This window comes from Ornithorhynchus anatinus, chromosome 14 (assembly GCF_004115215.2).
Source record: "Ornithorhynchus anatinus isolate Pmale09 chromosome 14, mOrnAna1.pri.v4, whole genome shotgun sequence".
NCBI classification, from domain to species: Eukaryota; Metazoa; Chordata; class Mammalia; order Monotremata; family Ornithorhynchidae; genus Ornithorhynchus; species Ornithorhynchus anatinus.
In genome coordinates this window covers 46,437,222-46,457,412 of record NC_041741.1, presented here as the reverse complement: position 1 = coordinate 46,457,412, position 20,191 = coordinate 46,437,222, and the positions used below count along the sequence as shown (strand labels likewise).

Below are 20,191 nucleotides of genomic sequence, written 5' to 3'. Positions count from 1 at the left end.
ACTCCGGGGGTGGCGGGGGGGACAGCTGCGTTTCCACCGGGCACAATATCAATACTCCATCAATCAATAGCATTTATTGACTGTGGACAGAGCATTGGACTAAGCTCGGGAGAGTGCAATAGAACAGAGTTGGGAGTCACATCTCCCGCCCACAACGAGCTTATAGTCTAGAGGGTCAGAGAGGGAACAGCCTTTAGTTGCAGCAGGAAAAACTGAGGTCAGATATAAAGAACTTCCTCAGTGTAAAGCTGTGAGATATATGAGGAAGTAAAGGAGTCTAATCTCCTGGAGTTTTTAAAGAATATGATCACTCCTATTTGCCTAGGCTGGTTCAGGGAGTCCAGCATTGAAGCACAATGCTAGAGGCCCACTGGTAATCGATGATTCTTTTATTTTCTCCTCCTTTCTTTATCTATTTGCTGAGCCCCCCTTTTCTTCTGCTCAGCCCCACCCCCGTCACCCCTACTCCCTCCCTCTGCTCTACCCCCTTCCCTGCCCCACAGCACTTGTGTATATTTGTACATATTTATTACTCTATTTTATTAATGATGTGTGTGTATCTGTAATTCTATTTATCTATTTTGATGCTATTGATGTCTGTCTCCTTGTTTTATTGTCTGTCTCCCCCTTCTAGACCGTGAGCCTGTTGTTCGGTAGGGACTATATCTGTTGCTGAACTGTATTTTCCAAGCGCTCAGTACAGTGCTCTGCACACAGTAAGCGGTCAATAAATACGACCGAATGAATATGCTTACTTTTTTTTCAAGGGCAAGAACAGTCATGTTATCTATTAAAAGATTAACTAAAAGATGAATCTGTGGTTCAAGAAGGGCTCGGGTAAGCTCATGAATGAGATCTCAATAATGGGTCATTAAAAGGAAACACCAGGGATGTCCCGATCGGATTCAAGGATATTCGATTCCGGATGGGTCATCAGAGGGAGAAGTCAGAGGTGCCGGAGGATTCATCTTCCCAATGCCTCCCGGCGGCTTTTAGTGGCACCGGAGGCAGAAGGCTGGGATGGCAGGATCACTGGTCTGACCAAGATGCCGCTTTCACATCTTTAGGGATCAGGAGAAATTTCACCCCTTCATAACGGGCGGACGGGCACGTCGCTGCATGGCACTCAGTAAAGGCCAAAAGTCCTCTGGCTTGGGCTCTCCCAAGCTTATCAATCGGACAGCTGAGATCAGTAAATATCCAGCCATCGTTAACCACTACTAAAGCCTTCCTTTCCTTCTTCTCTCAGAGTCGGTGTAGAATCAGTCACTTGATTCATCCAGCGGCTAGTCGGTCATTCACTCATTCAATAGTATTTATTGAGCACTCTCTACGTGCAGAGCACTGTACTAAGGGCTTGGAATGTATAATTCGGCAACAGATCCCTGCTGTGTGGCCTTCAGGATAACTTCTCTGTGCCTCAGTTATCTTGTCGGTAAAATGGGGATTAATTCCTCTTCCCTCTGACTTAGACTGTGAGCCCAATGTGGAACAGGCACTGGGTCCAATCTGATTATCTTGTACCTAGCCCTGCACTGGGTAAAACGTCTGGCACACAGTCAGGGCTTAACAAGTACCATTACAGTCGTTGCTCAAGCACTATTTGTCCAGGATCCGGTTTCTCCCCAGCTCTCATTTCCTCTTAGAAATGCTGCTCAGGCTGACGCCCAGTCAAACCCATCCCACAGTGCCTTGCCACCAAGGCGACAAAGGCAGTCTCTACCCCAACTCCCTTCGTGTCTGCCCGAAGCCTCCTGCGTATTCAGGAGCTGGGTCTGCCCACTGACCTCCCCGAGTCAATATTTGCTTTGCAGGAACAACTCCAGAGTTCTCATTCGGGCAATATGGGCATGAATGAGCGGGCAAGGGGGTGCCCTCACCTATGTGAAAGTTACACGACCCCCCCGACTCTCTTCCCCTCTTCAAAGCCCTACTGAGAGCTCACCTCCTCCAAGAGGCCTTCCCAGACTGAGCTTCCTCTTTTCCCTCTGCTACCTCTCTGCCCCCGTTCACCTCTCCTCAGCTAAGCCCCCTTTCCTCTCTTTCTCTCTGCTCCTCCCCCTCTCCCTTCCCCTCCCCTCAGCACTGTGCTCATTTGTATATATCTTTATTACCCAATTTATTTTGTTAATGAGGTGTACATCCCCTTGATTCTATTTATTGCTATTGTTTTTGCCCTCCGACTAGACTGTAAGCCCTAAGCCCATCAGTGGGCAGGGATAGTCTCTATCTGATACCGAATTGTACATTCCAAGCGCTTAGTACACTTAGCGCTCACTAAATACTATTGAATGAATGGATGAAAGGGGCAGCAAATCAGAGGCGCTGTCCTTCCTCTGCAGGGCAACGGCACGAAATAACGACAACAATAATAACTGTGGCATTTGTTAAGAGCTCACTATGTGCCAAACACTGTTCTAAGTGCTAGGGGAGATACCAGCAGCATGGCGTAGCTGATAGAGCAGCGTGGCTCAGTGGAAAGAGCACGGGCTTGGGAGTCAGTGGCCATGGGTTCGAATCCCCACTCTGCCACTTGGCAGCTGTGTGACTGTGGGCAAGTCCCTTCACTTCTCTGGGCCTCAGTTCCCGCATCGGTAAAATGGGGATTAAGACTGTGAACCTCACGTGGGACAACCTGATTATCCTCTATGTACCCCAGCGCTTAGAACAGTGCTCTGCACATAGTAAGCGCTTAACAAATACTAAGATTATTATTATTAGCGCATGGGCCTGGGAGTCAGAAGATCCTGGTTTCTAATCCCGGATTCTCCACTTGTCTGCTGTGTGACCTTGGGCAAGTCACTTCACTTTTCTGTGCCTTGGTTACCTCATCTGTAAAATGGGGATTGAGAGTGGGAGCCCCACACGGGGCAGTCACTGTGTCCAACCCAATTTGTTTGTATCCCCCCCAGCGCTTAGTACAGTGCCTCACACATAGTAAACGCTTAACAAATACCATAATTATTATTATGCCTATTATACCGGGTAATCAGGTTGGGCGTGGTCCCTGTCCCGGATGGGGCTCACAATCTTAACCCCCATTTTACAGATGAGGTAACTGAGGCCCAGAGAAGTTAAGTGACTTGCCCAAGATCACAGAGCAGACATGTGGGAGAGCCAGGATTAGAACCCATGTCCTCTGACTACCGGGCCCGGGCTCCTTCCCACTAGGGTATGCTGCTTCCCTCCAGCAGAACCTTCTAGCCCACTGCTAACCTACCACGAACTGATTAAAGCAACCATCCAGATGGTGTTCTGGTTCTGGTCTTGTCATCCGCGGCAGGAGCCCTGGAAGATTTACAGCCCAGTCGCCTGACATTACCGAGGCAATCGCGGAGAGCAAAGCGGTTACACTGCATTCGCCCTAGGATCCTTCTACCTCAAGGATTCTCGGGGCCGAGAGAGGAGGCAGCAAGCATGGTCTCGCACAGTCCAAGAAACTGTGGGTTCTATGGCACAGTCAGGTCATCGTTTTGGTGCTATGAGGGTGCTTTCTGACAAGAATCATTTGGTAGAAAAATCCGAAAGCCACAGGGGCCAAGCCTAACCCTCCGGGACATCACCCAGGGCACCTTTGAATTTACTGTGTTAATTTTATCAGTTAATCTCACTGATTGAGCGTTTACTGTGTACAAAGCACTGTAGTAAGCACTTGGGAGAGTATGACAGGACAATCAGACACATTCCCTGCCCACAACGAGCTTACTGACTAGACTACAGTGTAGTCCTTTCATTACCTGCTTTAGTTTTCATCACTCCACTCTCATCACTCCTTTACTCTTGTACTTGTTATATATTTATGGCGATGGTATCCCACATTAGACTGTAAACTTCTCAGGGGCAGAGACTGTGTCTTCTTCTGTTGTATATTCCCAAGCTCCTACCTACAGCGCTCGGTGCTCAGTATGTTCTCAATAAATGCTGCTGCTCCGCAAATCAGCTTTAACTTTCTTCTACAGTTTAACTTGCTTACTGAACTCACCTGGGAGCCCAAAGATGGATTAAGAGGCAGCGTGGCCTTGTGGATAGAGCACAGGCCTGGGAGTCATCCCAGCTCCTCCACTTGCCTACTTTGTGATCTTGGAGAAGTCACTAGGCTTCTCTGTGCCTCAGTTCCCTCATCTATAAAATGAGGATTTAGACTGTGAGCCCCATGTGGGACAAGGACTGTGTCCAATCTGATTATCTTGTATCTACACCACAGTTTAGTACCGTGCCTGGCACATAGTAAATGCTTAACAAATCCTTAAAAAAAAAAAAAGAAAAAAAAGGACAACGAGGGCCCAATAAAAGAGTACTCCTTCTGCTAGTCTTGATACACACAAATCGTAGTTCTGGAATTCATTCATTCATTCAACAGTATTTATTGAGCGCTTATTATGTGCAGAGCACTGTACTAAGCACTTGGAATACACAATTTGGCAACAGATAGAGACGATCCCTGCCCAACGACCGGCTCACGGTCTAATCGGGGGAGACAGACGGACGAAAACAAGACATCATAATCACGATAAACAGAATCAAGGGGATGGACACCTCATTAACAAAAGCAATAGGGTAATAAAAATATATACAAATGAGCACAGTGCTGAGGGGAGGGGAAGGGAAACGGGGAGGAGCAGAAGGAAAGGGGTTTTAGCTGAGGGGAGGTGAAGCGGGGAAGGAGGAGGGAGCAGAGGGCGGAGGGGGAGCAGAGAGGAGGGGGCAGAGGGATTAAAACTCAGAATCCACCTGTTGGATGACAAGGTAAAGGATGACTCTGCTTGCACTCTAGTCGCCGGTTCACTTTCAACCCAGTCGCAGGAGTGTGAGTCTAGATAAGAATGGACCTATGCTGATGGTGGGTCTGGGCTTCCTGACTAACCTTAGAAAAACATGAAGCACCAAGCCGCTCTAAAATTACTCCAGTTTTCTTGTGGTTCTTTGGGGTGGTAATGACCCTAACTAGGCGGAAAAGGCCCTGATCAAAACCAGTTTGGCCCCTGGAAACACGAGTGTGGGGTTGGCGTAGAAGAGAGGAGAATGCAAAGAGAACTTGACTACCCCCCCGTTTCATTCTTAAGCTTGTCAGCCTTGAGCAGGTTCCTCCCTCGGAAAGAACTTTACTCTTCCGACTCTTTCTGAGACAACCAGTCACAAGACCCTCCTGACCCATGCCAGTAACTTCTCTCCATTTCAATGAAACTTCAAATGTCGGGTCTAATGTTTCTTCCAATACACCTTGCTTCCTGGTGGGAGGCAGAAGGGAAGAAAAACATGCAACAGGCTTTTACCCCCAACTAAATTATCCATGATCCTTCCAAAAAAAAAAAACAAAACCCTGAAAGATAAATCACTTGGAGCGTCACAGAATGACTCAAGCCCAGCCAAAGAAATGTCACTTTGATGAAAAAGGGGAAAGTAGCAGGAAGTCAGACTACTTCTGAGCACACAATACCAAATAACCCTTTACTTGGAGAACGAGCCTAATTAGGCAGATCCTGAAACCACCTAACTTTGCCTCTTTTTTCTTTCATTTTTGTCCTGCCTTTATACTCGGTTATTTTTGACTTGGGTTTGAAATGCTTCCACTGATAAAACTGGTTCAGTGTGCAACATAGGATACCTAATTGCACGACTTTCTTTTGGGCTTCAATCAATCAATCAAATCAATGGCATTACTGAGTTTACTGTGGGCAGAGAACTGAACTAAGTGCTTGGGAAAGTACAAAATAATCAAGTTGGTAGACATGATTCCTGCCCACAAGGAGCTTTCAGTTTACCCAGGGGGAAACAGACATTAAAATAAATTACAGATAAGGGAAATAGTAGAGCATATGGATATTTATATAAGTGCTAGGGGGCTGGATTCAGCAACAGAGTGGTTGGGGGTTCAAGTGCGTGGCAAAGGTTGTGGAGATGATGGACAGGAGAAATGAAAGCTTGGTCAGGGAAGTCCTCTTAGCTGAGATAATACTAATGAAGAATAATTATAGTACTTGTTAAGCACTTATTATGTGCCAAACGCTCTTTTAAGCACTGGAGCAGATAGGAGTTAATTAGGTGGGACACAGTCCATGTTCCACATGGGGCTCACAGTCTTAATCCCCATTTTCCAGATGAGGTAACTGAGGCCCAGAGAAGTCCGAAGTCACACAGCAGATACGTGGCAGAGCCAGAATAAGAACCCAGGTCCTTCTGACTCCCAGGCCCGTGCTCTATCCACTAAACCACGCTTTAGGAGGCTTCTGAAGGTCAGAAGAGTGGTTGCCTTCCCTCCTCATATCCTCTCCCCAACTTTAAAGCTTTATTGAAGGCACAACTCCTCCCAGAGGTCTTCCCCGATAAAGCCCTCCTTTCCTGATCTACTCCCTTGTGCATCGCCCTGACTTGCTCCCTCTACGCATCCCGCCTCCCAGCCCCACAGCACTTCCATACATATCTGTCATTTATTCTTTTATTTAAATTAATGCCTCTCTCTCCGTCTAGGCTGTCAGTTCACGGTGGGCAGGGAACATGTCTGTTTATTGTTATATTGAACTTTCCCAGTATAGTACTCTGCAAACAATAGGCGTTCAATAAACACAACTGACTGACTGACCGGACTGTCGGATACGGAAGGGGAGGGAGTTACAAGCCCCAGGGAGGACTTGGGCAAGGGGTCGGTGGTGTGATAGATGAGACTTGAGGTACCAAGAGTAAGGTGGCATTAGCGCGCTCCCTGAGTCCACATAACCTAAGCCCAGAGGCTATAAGCACTGGGCAGTGTCCCACACGTTCCTCTCCCTGCCCCCATGCACCTCATCCCTGAACCGCTCACACACACAGATTTAAGTACCACTTGAATTTACCCTGCTGCTCTTATAATCCATTTGGGTGCCTAACAAATAAGGCAATAGGAACGACTACTTCAGGGCCTAGCAAAATTCATGCCATTTTTTCCAGGTTTCCAAGAGGATTTTATAAGCAGCACAGGATGTCCCCGGGGTGGTGCCGTTGCTTTTTATTTTAGAAAGAGATGACTGCGTGACTGGATTATCCATATATTTTAATTACGTGTACAATGGCTCCTCGGCATTAGGGTGGAAAAGAGAGAGCATAATATGTTATCACTGTGAAGCTCAAGCCTGCGATAAACCCGCTTTCCTTCCATTTTATGGAATGATAATGTGGGTTTACAGAGAAGACACAAATGGACACAATGGGTTAATAATAATAATAATGTTGGTATTTGTTAAGCGCTATGTGCCGAGCACTGTTCTAAGCGCTGGGGTAGACACAGGGGAATCAGGTTGTCCCACGTGGGGCTCACAGTGTTAGTCCCCATTTTACAGATGAGGTAACAGGCACAGAGAAGTTAAGTGACTTGCCCACAGTCACACAGCAGACAAGTGGCAGAGCTGGGATTCGAACTCATGACCTTTGACTCCAAAGCCCGTGCTCTTTCCACTGAGCCACGCTGCTTCCAAAGGCCTTCCCTAGTATGGAAATCAGGTTCGTTCTTAAACCTCAAGGGTGGATAATGGATCGTTTCCAGGGTCCTTCAGTCTTCTCATTTCTTCAGATATACGATGACTCAATCTCCCTGAAGTATTTGCTTCCAAGTTCGCTTGCCTGGGAACAGTATTTGAGAAGCCATATGTAACCGAAAACACTGCAGCACTAGAAGCACGAAGAAATCCTCCGGGGGTACCCAGTGCCACAAACTGCGTTCGGCCTGCAGGTGACGGAGGCAGAGAAATTCTCAATCAATTGTATTTATTGAGCACTTACTACGGGCCGAATACTGTACTAAGCACTTGGGAGAGTACAATATGAAAGAGTTGGCAGACACATTCCCTGCCTGCAGTGAGCTTAAAGTCAAGAGGGACACCTAGACACTCCACCCCAAGGCCAAGAACAGTCAGCCCTGCCCCAAACAAGGAGCTTTTTCTCCTATGGCTGTGGTTCCTTGAAGGAAAAACACATTAAGACTTTTCAGTGACTTTTAGGAATTAAGATGGGCATGTGAAATAGATTTTATTTCTTTTTCAGAAACCTAGCTCGTGGGCAAAAGCTTGATCACCCAGAAATGAATTTTGACCCCTTTGCCCGGTTCCCCCTGTAGTTTTCTCCTGGAGCGGCCACTGTTCTGTTTCCTCATTCACCGTCAATTCCATTTCTTGGTGTTTGCTTTCATTTCTCGGTGAAACTTCCTCTCCAGTGGCCTCCCGCTGCTTCCCAAGAAGCACTGCAGACCTGTGACTACTTGGTACAAACTTCTTCTCGGGACCTGTTCCTGGCTGCAGAGGTCCAGCTTTTCCAAAAACCAGGCCCGTTACCAATCATTCATACTTACTGAGTGACTACTGCGTGCAGAGTACTGTACTAAACGCCCGGGAGAGTACAAAAGAACGGTGTTGGTGGGCATGTTTGCTGCCCCAACTTCCTCCCTCCATTGGCCAGGGCAAAGCCGAGCTTAGGAGCCTTGCTTTCAGGTGCAGTGGCTCAATCAAGGGTTATTTACTGAGCCACTATTGGACACAGAGCACTGAACTGAATAAGCGCTTGGTATTGTAGTCTCCCAGGCGACCAGTACAGAGCTCTGCAAAGAGTAAATGCTCAATACATACCACTGATTGATTGCCAGATTGGGAGTACAATAAAATGGCATTTGTGAAGAGTTTCAATAGACGTTTCCACGGAAAACCTGATCTTTACTACTTCAGACCTCATCTGTTCCAGTTGCTGCTTGTTCCCACTTAGTAGCCTTTATGATATCAAAAACAGTTGCTGTGGAAAACTACTGATGTCACGATTCAGACAATATTGAAAGAATAAGCAGCTGGAACAATCAAGACAAGTAATGTGGCCTCGTGGAAAGAGCCCGGGGCCTGGGAATCAGATTAGGTTCTAATCCCCGCTCTGCCACTTGTCTGTTGGATGACCTTGAGCAAGTCATTTAACTTCTCTGTGCCTCGGGTATCTCGTCTGTTAAATGGGGATTTAAACTGTGAGCCTCACGTAGGGACAGGGACTGTGTCCAACCTATCTTGTAGCTACCCCAGCGCTCAGTTCAGCGCCTGGTACATAGTAAGCGCTTGACAAATATCATTTAGAAAAAAATCGCTCACCTTCCAGAGAACAAGGATCCTGGATTCCTCCAAATACCCTCAAAGTGCATCGAGGGAGAGAGAAATACAAATAATCTATCAAAAATCATTTTTTGAGGTTTCCCTAGCAGTTCCTTGGTAGTCCTGGAAGTTTAATCAGCAGCAGCAGCATTTACTGAATGCCTACTGTGTCTACAGCACTGTACTAAATTTAGCTGTTCTTCATATTCAGAGATGACGCTATTAGTGATAAGATCCTATCCAGGTGTGCAAATGCCTCTTTCCACCCCCCAAACTCAGTCTGATGTCAAATACTGTCAGTTTAACTTCCAAACCATTTCCAGTCTCCACCCTTTCCTCTCCTGCCTGGTGCAAAGAGCATGGAAAGGGAAGCCTGGGTTCTAGACCCGGCTCTGCCATTTGGCTGCTTTGTGACCTTGGGCATGTCACTAGTGCTCTGTGCGTCCATTTTCTTCTCTGTAAAACGAGGATAAGATCCTCATCCTCGATGGCATTTATTGAGTGTTTTCTGTGTGCAGAGCACTGCTCTAAGCACCTGGGTGAATTCAATACGAAAGGTGGCTGACATTCTCTGCCCTCAATAAAAATGTCTGTTCCCTTATACTGTGAGCTCCGTGGGGGACATGGGTTGTGTCTGACCTGATTACACTGTATCCTAAAACAGTGCCTGGCACATAGTGATTGCTTCATAAATTCCAATATTACTCCTTTCATATCCTGGGCTCACTACTGCAACAGGTTTCTCTCAGTTCCCCGCCTGCCCCAAGCTTCTCCCCTTTTCTGTTCATACTACACTCTGCTGCCTGGATCATTTTTCTAAAACAGCATTCTGCATATATCTTCCCAAGCCTCCAAACTGCAAACGGTTGCCCTCTCCTCTCCACATCAAGCAGAAACTTCTGACCACTGGCTTTAAGGCACTCCATCAACTCTCTCACTCTTACTTATCCAGTTTCTTATCCCACTACACCCCAGCTTGCATCCCTCATTTCTCTCAAGCTGAGCTATGCGTTGTGCTTTGTTCTCATCTCTCTGAGGGCAGATCTTTGGCTCGTGCCCTTTCCCTTGCCTGGATTTTTAAGGTATTTCTTAAGCGCTTACTACGTCCCGGGAACTGAACTACATACTGGGGTAGATACAAGATAATTGGGTTGGACACAGTCACCGCCCCACATAGGACTCACAGTTTTACGCCCCATTTTACAGAGGAGGTGGTGGAGGCACGGAGAAGTTAAAGGACATACCCAAAGTCACACAGCAAACAAGTGGTGGAGCCGGGATTAGAGCCCGGGTTCTCTGATTCCCAGGCCCTAGTTCTTTTCCGCTAGGCCACAATGCTTCTTTCTATTCCTTCCCCCTTCTAATCTGACAGATTAAAGCTCTCTCTAAATAAGATTTATTGAGGATTTACTGTCTGCAGAGCACAGTTCTACACTTGGAGAGTACAATATAACAGAGTTGATAGATATGCTCTCCATCTTCAACCCCCCTCTGAAATATCTCCTCCAGGTGCCTTCCCAATTAATTCTACTCTCCTCAGGCTGTATGCCATTTAAGCTCTTATTCATTCATTCAATCGTATTTCATTCATTCATTCAATAGTATTTATTGAGCGCTTACTATGTGCAGAGCACTGTACTAAGCGCTTGGGATGAACAAGTCGGCAACAGATAGAGACAGTCCCTGCCGTTTGACGGGCTTACGGTCTAATCGGGGGAGACGGACAGACGAGAACAATGGCACTAAACAGCGTCAAGGGGAAGAACATCTCGTAAAAACCGATGGCAACTAAATAGAATCGAGGCGATGTACAATTCATTAACAAAATAAATAGGGTAACGAAAATATATACAGTTGAGCGGACGAGTACGGTGCTGTGGGGATGGGAAGGGAGAGGTGGAGGAGCAGAGGGAAAAGGGGAAAATGAGGCTTAAGCTGCGGAGAGGTAAAGGGGGGATGGCAGAGGGAGTAGAGGGAGAAGAGGAGCTCAGTCTGGGAACGCCTCTTGGAGGAGGTGATTTTTAAGTAAGGTTTTGAAGAGGGAAAGAGAATCAGTTTGGCGGAGGTGAGGAGGGAGGGCGTTCCAGGACCGCGGGAGGACGTGACCCGGGGGTCGACGGCGGGATAAGCGAGACCGAGGGACGGTGAGGAGGTGGGCGGCGGAGGAGCGGAGCGTGCGGGGTGGGCGGTAGAAAGAGAGAAGGGAGGAGAGGTAGGAAGGGGCAAGGTGATGGAGAGCCTTGAAGCCTAGAGTGAGGAGTATTTATTGAGAGCGTACTGTGTGCAGAGCACTGTACTAAGAGCTCAAGAAAGTACAATACAGCGATAAAGAGAGACAATCCCTGCCCACAACGACCTTATGAACATATCTCCCACATACTATTAAACATTTTTATTTTAGTCCCTGTCTCCCCTGCTAGGGTAAGGATCACGTCTTCTAACTACTGAACTCTCCAAAGTGCCTAATTCAGGGCTCTGCATGCAAAAGGTGCTCAATAAATGCTACCGATTGATTTATTGAATGGCTGAAGAGATTGGTGGGTGATGGCCACCCCCTGCCACAATGTATACACCTTTAAGCATTAATGGGTTTGCCTCTGAGTCTGCTTCTTAGCTGCTGGATCTCTGCAAAGTACCTGCCTCTTCTGAGTGCAGCACGCCAACCTGGTCTGTCCACTACAGTGCTCTCCAAAAACACTGTACTAGGCACATGGGAACAAACCACGGAAGTGACAGTCACTGCCTTGAGGAGCTTAGAGTCTAAGTGCTCAACATTTCAGCACAGCTTAATGGAAAAAGAGCACAGGGCTGGGAGTCGGAGGTCGTGGGTTCTAATCCCGGCTCCGCCACTTGTCTGCTGTTTGACCTTGGGCAAGTTGCTGCTCTATGCCTCAGTGACCTCATCTGTAAAATGGGGATAAAGAGTGTGAGCTCCACTTGGGACAACCTGATTACCTTGTATCTACCCCAGGGCTTAGAACAGCACCTGGGACGTAGTAAGTGCTTAATGAACACCATTATCATTATTATTCTTCACCCCTATGTCAAGATCCCCTTCTGGACTGTGAGCTCGTTGTGGGCAGGGAACGGATCTACCAACTCTGTTAATATTGTACTTTTCCAAGCGCTTCCAGAACAGAGCACTGTACACAGTAAGCACTCATATATACATACATACACCTGACTGATTGATGGCAAGTCCTCTTGTATGAATACTGAGAATAATGAGAAGCAGTGTGGCCCAGTGTGGGACAACCTTGTATTTACCCCAGCGCTTAGAACAGTGCTTGGCACATAGTAAGCGCTTAACAAATACCAGCTCTGCCACTTGTCTGTTGTGTGAGCTTGGCAAAGTCACTCCACTTCCTCTGTGCCTCAATTACCTGATCCGTAAAATGGTGATTAAGACTGTGAGCCCCATGTGGGACAGGGACTCTGCCCAACTTGATTAGCTTGTCATCTGCTTGAGTGTTTAGTACAATCCTTGGCACATAGTAAATGCTCAACAAATACCATTTAAAAATTATATACTCTAATCCGTTACCTTCTCCCAAGTGAAAGAGGATCAGAGAATGGAAGGCTAGCTACTTCACTGTATTCTATCATCCATTTATGATCCATGCCCAGCTATTTGCCACTCCTTCCTTAAAAACTTCAAATGGAGCCTGGATTTCTCACTTTTCATTAAAACTGTCCAGAGAGTTACAGGAAAGATGCAATAAAAGTAAGGTAGGAACCACAGTTGGTGAAAAATATTTCAAGAGAGTCATCTTTCTCCAACTAGTGCCCAAAAGACACAGCCTTTGCTCAGGTGCCAAGTTTAATTTCGGGGGGGGGGGGGGGGGGGGGGGGGAGATGGACACACAACAAAAAATCACTAGAGAAAGAGAGAAGTGTAACACGGGGGCATGAAGGAAAGGGAGAACAGGGAGAGAGCGACGAGACGGAAGATGGCCCTATAACCCAATAAAATCAAACCTCCAAGTCTACGAAAAAATGAGTCAGAAATTTGCAGTTGAGATTCAATGAGTCACCGGACTCATCAGGTGAACCAGAACACAGCAGGGGGAAGGGAGTAGAAAACAGTCCCCGATATCCATGAATGCCCCCACCAAATGGAGGGTACTACAAGTTTTCCCATCCCTCAATATCCCTAGAGTTCAGAACTGAGAAACAAGACTTGTCCTTCATCACAGAAGGGAAGTCTTATTTAGACCATTTCCAAAGAACATGCAACTTGGCTCAAAGAGCTGAGCGAAGATGTGAGGATCCAAGTTCCCATTCTCACTGTGCTGATGGGAGACCCTGACCCAACTATGTGCCTCAGCTTCCCCCCGGTGATCTCACCCGTGCACACTACAGGAACTAGCAGTTTTCAAAATATGACAGAAATGAAATAGACATTATGCTCTGTGTTTGCTACCCGACTGCCCTGCCAAGCAACATGTCAAAGCTGGAGCTGGGGCAGAGGGATGGACTTTCGCTTTGGCTAAATTTGAGAGCCACCCATTCTTAGAGATCCTAGGATATTGCAGCATTATTTACATCAAATTTCCAGTGTACAAAAGAGGGAGGGGATCTCTAGGTGAGATGGAATCAGTTCACTGGCAGAATAGATCAGTGTGAAGGACTGGACACACACGCGTATTGGAAAGCTGTGGGGCTTAGTGGAAAGAGCACATGCCTGGGAGTCGGAGGACCTGGGTTCCAATCCCAGTTCCGCCACTTGCCCTGGGCAAGTTCTTAGTGCCTCAGTTTCCTCATCTGAAAAATGGGGATTCAATGTCTGTTCTTCCTCCCCACATAATAATAATAATGATAATGTTGGCATTTGTTAAGCACTTACTACTTGCTGAGCACTTTTCTAAGCGCTGGGATAGATACAAATACAGATACATAGAACCTGATGACCCTGCATCTCCCCCAGCGCTTAGAACAGTGCTCTGCACCTAGTAAGCGCTTAACAAATGCCAACATTATTATTACAGGGTAATCAGGTTGTCCCACGTGGGGCTCACAGCCTTCATCCCCATTTTACAGATGAGGTCACTGAGGCCCAGTGAAGTTAAGAGACTTGCCCAAGGTCACACAGCTGACAAGCGGCGGAGCCGGGATTAGAACCCATGACCTCTGACTCCCAAGCCCGGGCTCCTTCCACTGAGCCACGCTGCTTCTCCCTGTGAGCTACATGAGACAAGGACTGCATCCATCCTGATAATCTCGGCTCTAACCCAGCACTTAGTACAATGCTTGGCAGTCGATCGTATTACTGCTTACTGCGTGCAGAGCGCTGTACTAAGCACTTAGGAGAGGACAATATAACAGACACCCGCCCTGCCCATAATGGGTTTACGGTTTAGAGGGGGACAAAGGCACAAAGTAAGCAGTTAAATACTATAAATATTCATTCATTCAATAGCATTTATTGAGTGCTTATTATGTGCAGAGCACTGTACTAAGCGCTTGGAATGGACAATTTGGCAACAGATAGAGACAGTCCCTGCCCATTGACGGGCTTACAGTCTAATCGGGAGAGACAGACAGACAAAAACAATAGCAATAAATAGAATCAATAGAATCAGGGGGATGTACATCTCATTAAATATACACACACGGGCACACTGGCAGTCACACTTCTGTATCCTGCTGGATGCGAAACCTTCTACCTGGAAGACGTTCTACCCCATCAAGGAAAGTCCCTGACAAGATGCCATTTTGGACTTCAATTTTGCATACCGCCAAGTCACGGCCCAGGCAGATGACAGCTTTTCCGGGGAAAGGAGGAAAAAAAAACCCTGGGAGGTATTAATTTGCCTAATTAATATCAATTAGATGTATATTAATCATTCCACTGGCAGAATGGAGATATTAATTTAATATGCACATAATTCATCCCACCACCCTTCTTTACCCTTGTCACTCCTCCTTCCTCTAGACTGTAAATTTGGTTTTTTTTTATTTGTCAGGCACTCACTATGGGTCAGGCACTGTGTACTGAATGCTGCGGCGGATACAGGTTGGACACTTCCCACGTCCCACATGGGGTTGACGGTCTTAATCCCCATTTTATGAGTGAGGTAACAGAGGCCCAGAGAAGTGAAGTGGCTTGCCCAAGGTCACCAGCCGACAAGCGGCGGAGCCGGGGTTAGAACCCAGCTCCTTCTGACTCCCAGCCCCAAGCTCTATCCACTGGTCCACACTGCTTCTCCGCCCACAAGCTGTTGTGGGCCGGGAATGCGCCTACCAACTGTTTCACCGTACTCTCCCAAGTGCTTAGAACAGTGCTCTGCACACGGTACGGGCTCCATAAATACGATTGACTGATTACGCAGCTCCCTCCAGGCTGCCCCGGGGACGGGTTCGCCCTGCCCGGCTGCCTCCCGTCTCTCACTCCTGTCAGTCAATAGTATCTCTCGAGCGCTTACTGTGTGCGGAGCATTCGCTCTTTCCATCGTATTTACCGAGCGCTTACTATGGGCCGAGCCCTGAACCAATGTCGGTATTTGTTAAGCGCTTACTATGTGCTGAGCACTGTACTAAGCGCTGGGGTAGATATAGGGTCATCAGGTTGTCCCACGTGAGGCTCACAATCTTAATCCCCATTTTACAGATGAGGTCACTGAGGCACAGTGAAGTGACTTGCCCACGGTCACACAGCTGACAAGTGGCAGAGCCGGCATTCGAACCCATGACCCCTGACTCCCAAGCCTGGGCTCTTTCCACTGAGCCACACTGAACTAAGCGCTTGGGAGAGCACAACAGCACTGTAACTAAGCGTTTGGTAGAATATAACAATCGACAGACACATTCCCTGCCCACAACGGGTTTACAGTCTACAGGGGGAAAGAGACATTACTATAAATTAATAAATTACTGATACAGCCATGAGCACTGAGGGTTTGGCTCAACATCTGTCAGCCGGGGGAGGTGGGGAAACTGAGGCTTCCCCACTGGTGGGTCATTCTCTCTGTCCACCCTGAATGGACTTTCATTAATTAAATGGTATTTACTGAGGACTTCCTGGGTATGGAGCACTGTACTAAATGCTTGGGAGAGTACAGTATAATAATCAACAGACACACTCCCTGCTTATAATGAGCTCACAGTCTATTACTATTATTAATTGTATTTATTGAGCGCTTACGGTGTGCAAAAGCACTATACTAAGCACTTGGGGGAATACAATAAAAAAAATACAGCCATCTTCCCTGCCCACAATGAGCTCACAGTCTATTACCATTATTACTATTACCATTACTATCATTATTAATAATCACATTTATTGCACATTTACTGTGTGCAAAGCAGTATACTACGTGCTTGGGAGACAATATAAAAATAAACACACTCCCTGCCCATAATGAGCTCACAGTCTATTAATAATAACAATAACAACAATGGCATCTGTTAAGTGTTTATTATGTGCCAAGGAACTGTTCTAAGCACTTTTTATTACTGTTATTAATAATCATATTTATTGAGCACTGGTTGTGTGCAAAGCACTCTACTAAGCGCTTGGAAGGGCACAATATAACATCCAACACAGTCCCAGCCCACAACGAGCTCACAGTCTATTACTTTATCACTCTTATTAATAATCATATTTATTGAGCGCTGACTGTGTGCAAAGCACTAAGTGCTTGGGAGAATACAATATAAAAATAGAGACACATTCCTTGCCCACAACGAGCTCAAAGTCTACAGAAGCAGCGGGGCTTGGTGGGAAGAGCGCGGGTTTGGGAGCCAGAGGACGTGGCTCAGTGGAAAGAGCCCGGGCTTGGGAGTCAGAGGTCGTGGGTTCTAATCCCGCCTCTGCCACCTGTCTGCTGTGGGACCTTCACTTCACTTCTCTGAGCCTTAGGTCCCTCAGCTTTCAAATGGGGATGAAGACTCTGAGCCCCAAGGGGGCCAACCTCATGACCCTGTATCCACCCCCCAGCGCTTACAACAGTGCTCGGCCCCTAGTAAGCGCTTAACAAACGCCAACATTAATATTATTATTTGCAAAAACGGGGATGAAGGCTGGGACCCCCACAGGGGACCACCTGATTACCTTGTATCCACCCCAGCGCTTAGAACAGTGCTCGGCCCCTAGTAAGCACTTAAATACCATCATTATTATTATTAAAATGGGTCTGAAGCCTGTCAGCCCCATGGGGGACCATGGGGGACCATCTCATGACCTTGTAACTCCACCTCCCCAGCGCTTAGAACAGTGCTCGGCCCCTAGTAAGCCCTTAACAAATACCCACATTATTACTATTAAAGGAGGATGACGTCTGGGAGTCCCACGTGGGCCAACCTGATGTCCTATCTCCCCAGCGCTTAGAACAGTGCTCGGCACATAGTAAGCGCTTAACAAATACCAACATGATAATTATAATTATTATAATCATGTTGGTATTTGTTAAGCGCTTACTATGTGCCGAGCACTGTTCTAAGCGGTTATAATCATGTTGGTATTTGTTAAGCGCTTACTATGTGCCGAGCACTGTTCTAAGCGCTGGGGTAGACATAGGGGAATCAGGTTGTCCCAAGTGGGGCTCACAGTCTTAATCCCCATTTTACAGATGAGGGAACTGAGGCACAGAGAAGTGAAGTGACTTGCCCACAGTCACACAGCCGACAAGTGGCAGAGCTGGGATTCGAACTCATGAGCCCTGACTCCAAAGCCCGGATTATTATTAAAGGGGGATGAAGCCTGGGAGCCCCACGTGGGCCAACCTGATGTCCTATCTCCCCAGCGCTTAGAACAGTGCTCTGCACATGGTAAGCGCTTAACAAATACCAACATGATTATTATTATTATTATTATTAAATGGAGACAAAGTTTGGGAGCCCCACGTGGGCCAACCTGATGTCCTTCTATCTCCCCAGCGCTTAGAACAGTGCTCTGCACATAGTAAGCGCTTAACAAATACCAAAATGATTATTATTAAAGGGGGAATGAAGCCTGGGAGCCCCACGTGGGGCAACCTGATGACCTTCTATCTCCCCCAGCGCTTAGAACAGTGCTCGGCCCCTAGTAAGCCCTTAAATACCCACATTAATTATTATTTGCAAAAATGGAGATGAAGCCTGGGAGCCCCACGGGGGACAACCTGCTGACCCTGGATCTCCCCCCCCCGGCGCTTAGAACAGTGCTCGGCCCCTAGTGAGCGCTTAATACCATCATTAATTATTATTATTTGCAAAAAAAGGAGGTGAAGCCTGGGAGCCCCCCCGGGGGCCCACCTGGTGACCGTCTATCCCCCCCAGCGCTTAATAAATACCCTAATAAGCGCTTAATAAATACTCCCATTATTATTCTCTAGGATATAGTGCATTATTCTATATTTTAGAGAGAATATATATGATTATTTGCAAAAAAAGGGGGGGGGGGGTGAAGGCTGCGAGCCCCACCTGATGAGTGGGTGTGTGTGTCATAGGGGGATTATGAAGCGCTTCGCTGAGCGCTCTGCGGAGAGTAAGCGCGCAGTGGGTAAGGGATGGAATGATGGCGGGAGGTGCGCATCGGGGGGGTGAGCGTGGCCGTCCTCCCGCAGGGGTTTGGGGGAGGAGGAGGCGGCGGCCCCCGCTTTGGCCTCCGTCCCTCCGGGCCTCACCTGCCTCCGCCGCTCCTCCTTCCCCGCCGCCTCGGCTCCGACCCCGTCAGCGTTCAACCGCCCGCCCCCCCCACCACGCATGCGCCGGAAGGCCGGCGCCGCGGGGCACGCTGGGGGTCGTAGTCTCTCCCCTGCGGCGCACGCTGGGAGTCGTAGGCGACTCCGAGCCGCGCATGCGCCGGAAGGCCGGAGCCGCGGGGCACGCTGGGGGTCGTAGTCTCTCCCCTGCGGCGCACGCTGGGAGTCGTGGGCGACTCCGAGCCGCGCATGCGCCGGAAGGCCGGAGGGCGCTGCGGGGCACGCTGGGGGTCGTAGTCTTTCCCCTGCGGCGCACGCTGGGAGTCGTGGTCGACTCCGAGCCGCGCATGCGCCGGAAGGCCGGAGGGCGCTGCGGGGCACGCTGGGGGTCGTAGTCTTTCCCCTGCGGCGCACGCTGGGAGTCGTGGTCGACTCCGAGCCGCGCATGCGCCGGAAGGCCGGAGGGCGCTGCGGGGCACGCTGGGGGTCGTAGGGAACGCTGGAAGTCGTAGTCGATTCTGAGCCGCGCATGCGCCGGAAGGCCGGAGGGCGCGGCGGAGCCGCGGGGCACGCTGGGGGCCGTAGTCTTTCCCGAGCCGCGCATGCGCTGGAAGAAGCTGCGGGGCACGCTGGGGGTCGTAGTCTTTCCCGTGCGGCGCACGCTGGGAGTCGTAGTCGATTCCGAGCCGCGCATGCGCCACAAGGCCGGAGGGCGCCGCGGGGCCCCGCAGAGCGGCTTTGCGCTGCTGCGGATTCACTCAACGGTGTTCAATGAGCGCTTACTGTGTGCGGAGCACTGTGCTCGGCCCTTGGGATGTTCAATCCGGGAGATGATGGACGGGGAGAAAGGATCGGGGCACATTTCTTCATTCAGAGAAGCAGCGTGGCTCGGTGGAAAGAGCCCGGGCTGGGGAGTCAGAGGTCATGGGTTCGAATCTATGCTCTGCCTCTTGTCAGCTGTGTGACTGTGGGCAAGTCACGTCGCTTCTCTGGGCCTCAGTGACCTCATCTGGAAAATGGGGATTAAGACTGTGAGGCCCAAGGGGGACAACCTGATGACCCTGTGTCTACCCCAGCGCTTAGAACAGTGCACTGCACGTAGTAAGCGCTTAACAAATACCGACACTATTATTCAATCGTGTTTACTGAGCGCTTACTGTGTGCAGAGCACTGTACTAAGCGCTTGGGATGTATAATTCGGCAGATGACAGACTGGGAGAAAGGATCGGGGCATGTTCATTCAGTAGTGTTTGTTGAGAGCTTACCGTGCACAGAGCACTGTACTAAGCGCTTGGAATGTGCAATTTGGCAACAGATAAGAGACAATTCCTACCCAACAACAGGTTTATCCTGAGGAGGAGGTGTCCCGACCAGCCCCCCAGGGATACTTGCCACCCAGTGCAGACCTTAACCCCTGAATATAATAACAATGATGATGATGGCATTTGGTAAGCATTTACTATGTGCCTAGCACCG

General features: G+C 48.5%; 1 protein-coding gene across 3 annotated transcripts in view; it reads right to left on the bottom strand.

Annotated features, from left to right (window-relative positions):
* Positions 1-18,793, bottom strand: part of SGSM3 (small G protein signaling modulator 3) — a 37,925-nt gene extending 19,132 nt beyond the window's left edge. For 2 of the 3 annotated variants that reach the window (XM_029079285.2, XM_029079286.2), the window contains exon 1: positions 18,698-18,793. In XM_029079285.2, the coding sequence (XP_028935118.1) occupies positions 18,698-18,778 (81 nt within the window). In that variant the 5' untranslated portion in view covers positions 18,779-18,793. The remainder of the gene's footprint in view (positions 1-18,697) is intronic. The other variant, XM_029079288.2, reaches the window with a different exon arrangement.
* Between the last annotated feature and the right edge of the window lie 1,398 nt (positions 18,794-20,191).